At 47.6% G+C, this 9,022-nt stretch overlaps 1 protein-coding gene across 1 annotated transcript; it reads left to right on the forward strand.

Annotated features, from left to right (window-relative positions):
- Positions 1-2,629: 2,629 nt before the first annotated feature.
- On the forward strand, positions 2,630-8,469 carry CUNH1orf116 (chromosome unknown C1orf116 homolog). The gene is made up of 3 exons (XM_012806632.1): positions 2,630-2,734; positions 5,342-5,519; positions 6,914-8,469. Exons 1-3 carry the CDS (start codon positions 2,630-2,632, stop codon positions 8,467-8,469), a joined length of 1,839 nt encoding a protein of 612 aa, XP_012662086.1.
- Positions 8,470-9,022: the final 553 nt, after the last annotated feature.

The raw sequence follows: 9,022 nt of genomic DNA on the forward strand, positions 1-9,022 counted from the left end.
TCTTATCAGGCAGAAATAAAATATCAATATTGTAGGTTTCGATGGCTGCCCTGAAATAGCCCCCAAGTTTCAAGGTTGTAAAGTTGGTGAAAGGAAATGAATGGTTTGGGTTTGGTTTGGTTTTTCTACCATTCCAACTCTTTGAGTCAGAAAACCAGGTACAGAGAAGAGGTGCCAGCCCTCGTGAGCTCACTCAGCTTTGGTTTCAGGTTGATTGCTCTCTGCGGTGATTATGTGGTGCCTGCCGACGTGCTCTTCCCGTGGCAGTTGGTACCATTTCTTTACTCTAGAAATACCTGGTGTTGAGGCAATAAACTGGTCTGGGAGTAGAAAGCTGATCCAGATAATTTACAGAGTAAGGTATGAAGTAATAGGAGACGAGTGATCTTACAGCTTTTAATATTTAGTCAGGGGTGGCCAGTGAGCCTTCTTGGGTGCACGCCCCTGTTGCTTCTGGACCCTACGATGCCCTCTGGAGAGCTGCCCTGTATATGCAGGTCTAGGTCATTTCCTACTTCTGTTAGGGAGGAGTTATGGGAAGAGCCCCAGCTTTCTCATCTGTAAAATGAAGAAAATGTCCCATCCTGCCTATGTCATCACCACGTTATTCTGCAGGTCTAATTAGCATATCTGAATGCAGCCTGTAAGCTCTGGCTTCATGTGCTCTTGGGAACAGCACTAGGCCTATTGCCTTTATCTCTTCCAGCTGCTTCAGGACATCCTAGGTTCTGTCTGAGAGTGTGCTAGGCTTCCCTGGGGGGAAGGAGAGCTAGTTAACCATCATAAAGTCTGAGGCAGAGTTGGAAGAACAAGGATAGTAATTTACTCTGAAAGTAAGAGGCAGCATCTGCTCGCCCATTCGTAGAAAATATTATGTTAATTATAGTGAGTCACTTTAAGTATTTATTGCCCCAAGTTTATAGATAAGAAAACTGGAACCAAAAATTAGACCCTCAGATCTTCACTGACTTGTTGACAACAATATCCCTTTGTCTTGTACAGTGTTGTACCCCCGGTGCTTATTAGGTGCTCATCTTAGTTTAACTAAGAACATTCGCCAAATTCTACCAAGCCATATATTCTCTGAGAAATAAAGTATCTAGGAAAAAGCTTATAGTGATAGATTAGAAACCAAGAAAAAGCCTTCCAAAAGCCCAACCCAGACCGAGCAAGGTGGCTCACTCACAAAAACCTAGCACTCTGGGAGGCTGAGGTGGGTGGATTGCTTGAGCTCAGTTCAAGACAGACCAGCCTGAGCAAAACCAAGACCCTGTCTCTACTAAAAATAGAAAAAAACTAGCCAGGCATAGTGGTGCATGCCAGTGGTCCCAGCTATGCAGGAGGCTGAGAAAGAGCATTGCTCAAGCCCAAGAGTTTGAAGTTGCTGTGAGCTATGATGCCATGGTACTCCACCCAGGGTAACACAGTGAGACTCTGTCTCTAAAAAATAAAAATAAAAAAAACAGCCCAACTCAATAGACACTGCAACATATGACAAGTCCATTCATCCAGCATTTTTTGGTACTTTCTGTGTGCCTCAGTTTATGAGAAATGGATCTTCTTTGCTATAAAGGTGTCAGCCCCAAAGAACATTAGGAATGGGCTAGAACATGTACTATCTGTAGCTGGGCAGTCATTAATGGAGTAGACAGCCGAGATGACTGAACTTCATCCAAGTGATTTCTCACGCTCCTGTTTCTTTGGGGTTCTAGGTATTAGGGAGCTCTCATGAAAAATCTCTTAAGAGCTATCTCACCCGGTGTTGATTTATCATTGGGCTTCTTTGATGTCTCTGTCCTTCTGATCCCATCATCTCCAGAGAGGTTCTGGACCCTTGTGAACCACATATGTCTGGCTCATTAAGGACCTTCCCTTTTCTTCCCCAAGTGCTCTGCTCCTCTTACCTGCCCCACTTGAGGGACTCCTCCCAAGCAGACTTCCATGAGGCCCTACACTTGCCAGCTCTGTAGAGTTGAAAGACTGACTCACCCTACCCAGCCCAAACCTGACTTTGGCACAGGAAATAAGGAAAGGAACATCTGCCCTGGCATCCAAACCCCAAGTCCCCAGATCTCAAATACAATACATTTTTTAAGGCTATTTTTACTACCACCTAAACTGTGCTGTCATTTAATCCTAACATTAACTCAATTTAATGAAGAAAAACAGACTCAAAGAGTGATTTGCTTCAAGTCATATAACTGTAAATGATTGGACGGGGATTTGAACCCAGACTCAGCTACCTCCAGAACCCAAGTCATTGGCTCCTGTATTTGTTTATTGTTTATTGTAAATGTAGGTTAAGCTCTCTAGTTCCGAGAAAAATTAAGAGAAATGATAGAACCTCCTTTCTGATTAGACGCTTTTCTACCACCTAAATCCGTTCTTCTACATGTATTTGAGCCAGCTCATGTGTCCTTCCGGGCAGGCCGGGGGTGTCGGGAGCTCTCTGCTTGCTTGGTGTCCTTGCCGCCATGCTGCTTTAGGGCTTGGGCAGAGCCTTGCAGAAGCCTGGGCTCATACATGGCTTTGATTCTTCTCTTTTCAGGCCCGGCTTGGGACATTATTCGCTTCCCTTCGCTTCCCCTCTGGGAGCTCCCTTTGCCAAACCTGCACCTTGTTTCGGGCAATGCCTGAGACGGAGCTGTGGCCAGCAGGGCCTGGCTCAGAACCTGTGACCCGCGTCGGCAGCTGTGACAGCATGATGAGCACCACCTCCACCCACTCTGGATCTGTACGTACCCTCCCTTCTGCAATCTGGCCTGCTTTCCGCACCCCTGCCCTGCCCTGCCCTCCCGCCTGTCCCACTGGCTGCACCTTCTCTTTCATCTTCCTCGTCAGAGAGTGAATCACAATATCAATGGGTGCTTTCTGCCTCTGAGTCAGCCCAGGTGCTATTGAAAACAGGGTGGGACACCCTAGAGAGCAATAGGACAAATGAGACATTCCTCCCCCACCTCCAATTTTCATTAGGTTGGAGGGTTGAATTGAGGAGAGAGAGCAGGCCAGTTATCCAGCCTCATGGTGGAAATCAGAACTTAGGGTCTTGTAGCATGTGGATTCTTGAAGTTCTCTGCCATGAGCAGCACTACATCAGTCTCTTACAAAGATCAAAGAAAATAGAGTAATTAAGAGCCTGTGTTCTGAAGCCAAACAGATCTGAGTTCTCTACTTATAAGCTATATGACCTTGGGAAAATTATTTAATTTCTTTAAACTTATTACTCTTTTCAGTTTTCAAACAGAGATAAAATTTACACAGAATTCTTTGGCTTTTGGAGGGGGATAATATGAGACAGAGGTAAGGCACTCAGCATATGCCTCTGTGTAGAAAAGAAATAGTCTATCTAGGAGCAGAAACTGAGTCCCTTCCAAAGATACTAGGTATAAATTGTAATTTTTCTAGGCATCGTTTCTTGGTTTTGTTTTGTTTTTTTTGTACTCAGTCTGTTGGGTACAGTGCTATGGCACAGTCTAGCTCACAGCAACCACAAACTCCCGGGCTCAAGCTCTTCCTACCTCAGCCTCCTGAGCTGGGACAATGCTTAGCTAATTTTTGCTATTTTTAGTAGAGATGGGATCTCCCTCTTGCTCAGGCTTGCTGAGCGTGAATTTAAATCTCGGTTGTTGTAAGGCTATTGTGAAAGAGTAAATCTGCCCTGTGTCCACGTAGACGCCTTCCTTTGTTGTTCATGCTTGTCACATGCATAAATACGCTAGAGGATTTACACTTTCATGCTTTGTCTCCTATAGAGGTTTTTGAAAACTTAAGGCTTATAAGAGTTTCTGCTGCATGTAAAGGATGTTTAATATACTCAATGGACTTTGATATGTAAAAGCGGAGTAGAAAAAGCAACACACACACACAAATCCAAAGCGCAGGCAATCTATACGTAATTTCTTTTTGACCCTAGAGGATAGGATCATAGACAGACATCTTCCTGTTTCTGTCAGGCTGAAGCCAATATGAATAGTCATATACCACTGGATGCAGAATGTGGCAGGGATTAAAGATTTTCAAAGTGAACCATTCATACAGGAGAAATTCAGAGTTGGCTTATCCTTGGCGAGGCTATTTTAGGAGGCAGAAGACACTAAAGAAGATCTTTCTATGAGTAGAGTTGGCTTTAGGGCTTCCACGTGCTATATTTGGGACTTTTCTTACCACCACTGACCCCAGCCAGTCACCTGACCAGTAGCTCTTTAAGGGGCAGAGACAACTGGAAAGGTTGCTCAATACCCCTCTCCCCTCATTGCAGGATACTTTTAGAGTTGTCTCAAAATCTTTCCTGACCATCTTAGTAAGTCTGAGGAGTAAAGTGTCCCAAGTATTATGAATAATGATGGAGATGCCAAGAAGATACTCAGGTTGAATTACTTATATTCACATTTGTCCTTTTGGTTTTCCTGTCAACCTGCTCCTTGGAAGAATAACTACTCTATCCACCTTCCTGCCTTGGTAGAGTATGGACAGTAACCACCTGAGATGACCATAGTATTTGCTTCCAAATATCCCTATGTGCTTGCTCTCTCATCATGAAAATGATCTTTTTAAATATCTACTTAATACTAAGCTACTTTCTCCTCTCGCCATACCAGTCAGTTTCCATACCCTTTCTCCTTCCCTCAGGAAGCTAATATTTGCTTAATAAATTCTTACTTATTTGAATGTTAGCCAGAGCCAAATGTCATCAAGAAAGCAAATATACAAGGGGAAAAGCCCTGCACGGAATGCAACGCAAAGTCAAGTGTAAATTATTTGGTGTATTTATCTGTGGCTAGCCATCCCCCTGTTCCCATTGGCCTGGCAGCCTGCAGTTGTATTTCCTGTTTGTCCTCAGACTGTCCTTGACATACCAGACCAAGAATGCAGAAGTACTTTGAAAAGTTAAAAGCAATACCAGTCAAGTCTTGGGTCAAATAATTATGTTGTCCATATAATCTGGAGCTACACAAATATATAATCAGAGACACACAAATTAAATTACTCGGCAAGGGTCACACAGAAGAATTCGAACTGAACCTAGGACAGATTCTGCTCTGTGCCCCTAAGCATTCCACCTAGATTTGAGCAAAAGAGGGGGCCTGCCATCTGCCTGGCCGACGGCAGAGCAGGGTGCTAGTGGGCCAGCTGCCTGGCAGTGGTGCTCTCCCTAGTTCCTGTTGTATAGGGAAGCAGCATTGGCTGGTTTGCAGAGTAGCACCAGGGAAGGTTTCCAGCCCTTCAGCATTCCTTCCCCATGGCAGGGAGGTTCTCAGGCCCCGCCAGTTTCTGCTGAAGGAGCTCCTTCTCACAGCTCCCCCTCCCTCCCCTTGTTCCTCTCCTCTCTCTTCCCCTACAGAGTGACAGCAGCTACGACTTCCTGTCTGCTGAAGAGAAAGAGTGTCTGCTTTTCCTGGAGGAAACCATTGGGGCACTGGACACTGAGGCTGACAGCGGACTGTCCACTGACGAATCTGAGTCGGCTACAACACCCCAAGGATCCCTAACATTGCCCATAACCCAGCTTACTCCCTGGGGTAAGACAGACTACTGGGACAGGACCTCTGGCAAACCCCAGAAAATCAGTGCATCCTTTGGCCCCTTTCTGCCTCTCTTGCCCTCTGCTTTGAAGATCGTAGACAGAAGGAACAGCTGCACTCCTCACCATTCTCCTGGCTAAAATAAAGCCTATCTCTGGAGAAGAGGAGAGACCACAAACAGGCCTGCTGACTCTGTCTGTCCATATAGTATCTGAGGCCTGGGAAGGAAAGCAGATTGACCAGCTCCCATCCTCCTATGGAAAATTCTAAAGAGATATAACCACAGAGGTGGGGGAGGAAGATAGGAAGGACAAGGTAGTTGGCTTTGAAGAGACCAAGCCAGTCTGGGGCTATAATCTAGGTGACATACAGGACAAGGCCATGGGAGATAAGGAGAGGGAAGGGCTCTCCCAAGTGCAGTGGGCAGCGTGCCTCGAGTTTGTTGGAGAGAGTGAAGAGCCAGTAGAGTTCAGGCTTAGTGGAAGAAGACAGGCTGACACACGAGTGAGGCCTTGAGTATGCAGCAATATATCCCAGGATGTGAGAAGCATTTTGCGCCTGAGGACAATCTCACTGATGTCAGAGCAAGTTAAAACAGCTTTGAAAAGTTAAAAGCAATACCAGTCAAGTCTTAGGTCAAATAATTATGCCATCCATATAATTTGAAGCTTACTCAGAGACACCACAAGTGAAGTACTTGACAAAGGTCACGCGGAGGAATTTGAACTAGAACCTGCGGCTGCTTCTGCTGGGTACCCCTAGGCATTCCACCCAGGATTGACCAAAAAAGGGGGCCTTGACATCTGCCTGGATGCAAATTTCTTTTATTTATTCATTTAGCAAACATTTAGTTAGAATGTGTTAGACCCTCCAGGGCGATAGAGCAGTAAATGGGGACATAGGGATTTGCTGCCCTTGGGGCTGACTCACCAGCTGGTGGGCCTGGTGGGGCACATGCCTGACTTACTGAAAGGAAAGAAACCCTGGTACAAGGACATCATGTCTATTCCAGAATCATCCAGATGCTCATAGAAAGTAAAAGCAGGAGAAGGCAGAAGGCTGGTCAAAGTAAGAGCAAATAGCTTGTTCATAGCTTCCCTTGGTCTCAGTTACCTCGAGCCCCAAGACAGCTGGAGGGAACTGTCCTGAGTCTACCCCCCAACTCTGCTGTCTCTGTAGAAGGGCAGGGAGAGCCTGATCAAGGACATGGAGCAATTGGAGTCCACCCTTTCACCAACCACCATGAAAAATAAATCCTCAGTCAAAGAGAATCTGCTACTGTTGATCTTAATGATATCCAGATAGAGTACTGTCCTTGTAAAAGTAACAAACACAAAAGCAAACCCACTTGTTGTGATCAGGCTCTCACCTCTGTCTATTTTTTTGTGCAGGAAATCCAGAGGGGACAACCACTCATCAAGAACCAGAGCCAAGGAGAGTGACTCAGTCTCACTCATCCCGTCCTCCTGAGCCCCAAGGTCTGGGCCTGAGGTCTGGCTCCTACAGCCTCCCACGAAATATCCACATTGGCCAAAACCAGAACCTCAGGAAAAGTACCACCCAAGCTAACAGCCACATCCCTGGAGACGCTGAGGAGCTTGTAGCAGAGCCAGAGCAAGTCAATCAGAGAAGTGTGCCCAGTCAGGCACCTGCCAGCCCCCAGGGGGCTGCCCCAGATTTGGACGTGGTCCTCATCCCTCCTCCAGAGGCTTTCCGGGACACCCAGCCAGAGCAGTGTAGAGAAGACAGCTTGCCCAAGGGACCAGGACAGCAGAGTCACACACTCCAGCCCCACATGCCAGTCAGCTCCCAGAAGAGAGAGCAGATTTCTTCAGAGACCATGTCCCAAAAAGCCAAAGAAAAAGAATCAGAGGGGAATGCAAGACGACCACAGCCTCAGCCTGCCATGTTGTCTCAGAATGCAAGAGCTGAGGATACTCCCCTCCCATCAGGGGAGGACCCAAATGCCCGACTGGGTCCTATCACGGCCCCTAAGCCCCGGAAGTTGCCACCTAATATTGTCCTGAAGAGCAGCCGAAGAAGTTTCCATAGTGATCCCCAGAACTGGCTGTCCCGCCACACTGAGGCTGCCTCTGGAGATTCCAGTGTGGTCTCCTCATCAGTGCAGGAGCAGAGGAAAGCACGCAGGGAAGCACTGGAGAAGCTGGGGCTACCCCAGGACCAAGAGGAGCCTGGCCTCCACTTAAGTAAACCCCGCAGTTCCATCAGATTCAAGGAGCCTCGTGATCAGCGCCCTTCCCCAGCCCCTGCCCCAGCTCCAGCACAGCCTGCAGGTGCAGCTCAGATCTCAGCAGCGGTGCCGGCTGCAGGGAAGCCTCCAGGTCCTGCACGGGGACCTTCACCAAAGCAACCTCCTGCTCCGACTCTAGCTCAGGGATCTTCTCCAAGCAAAGTTTTGATTCCTGCCCAGGAAACCTCTCATGGGAATGTTACATCTGCCAAATCCATGCCAATTTCCATCCCCAAGGCACCAAGGGCAAATAGTCCCCTGACCCAGCCAGACTCAGGGCTGACTCTCCAGAAAAGCAGCATCCCTGGTCTGAGACAGATGAACTTCAAGTCCAACACTCTGGAGCGTTCAGGTGTGGGGCTGAGCAGCTACCTCTCAGCTGAGAAAGACACCAGCCCCAAAACCAGCACTTCTCTGGAAAAGGCTTCATTCTTGGACAAGGTCTCACCCAGCATCCTACGTAACTCCCGGCCCCGGCCTGCATCCCTGGGCACGGGGAAAGACTTTGCAGGTATCCAGGTGGGCAAGTTGGCTGACCTGGAGCAAGAGCAGAGCTCCAAGCGCCTGTCCTACCAAGGACAGAGCCGTGACAAGCTTCCTCGACCCCTTTGTGTCAGTGTCAAGATTTCCCCAAAGGGTGTCCCTGGTGAACATAGAAGGGAGGCCCTGAAGAAGCTGGGACTGCTGAAGGAGTAGACTCTGGCCATCTCCACTGCCAACACTGACCCATTCCCATGGCACCGGGACAGACAAGGGCTCCACTTAGGAGCTTTGAGCACCTCACAACCCAGGGCTCAGGCAAGGGTAGGCTTCTCTCAGGCACTCTGAGGTGAAAGGGAGAGAGAGATTTGAGTCCAAGCATACATTGATATTCACATTGAGAGCCAGGACAGATCTCCTGAAGGTGATTTCCACAAGTCTGTGTGTATGTGTGCGTGTGTGTTATGTATATATCACTGAAGCTATTTATGGAACACAGAGTTCATTGCTCAGAGTTTGCCCTTGCCAGACATTTTCCTATGGCAGTGAGTAGACTTCAACCTCACCAGAACCGAGCAGAGAGGAGTGGCCAAGCCTGAGAAGAAAAGCCAAGTGAGACAATGAAACTGCCAGCAACTTGAAAAAAGTTACGTTTTGCAAATGCAACGTCATGTAAAGTGTGGGCCTCCCAGAGTTCCCACAGTGGATAGAGACTGGTTCATATATTGCTTTCCCAGAAACTGATCCCTTTCTCAGTTCCAGCCTTCTA

This window comes from Otolemur garnettii, unplaced genomic scaffold (assembly GCF_000181295.1).
Source record: "Otolemur garnettii isolate 467f Iridium unplaced genomic scaffold, OtoGar3 scaffold00055, whole genome shotgun sequence".
In the NCBI taxonomy this organism is placed as follows: Eukaryota; Metazoa; Chordata; class Mammalia; order Primates; family Galagidae; genus Otolemur; species Otolemur garnettii.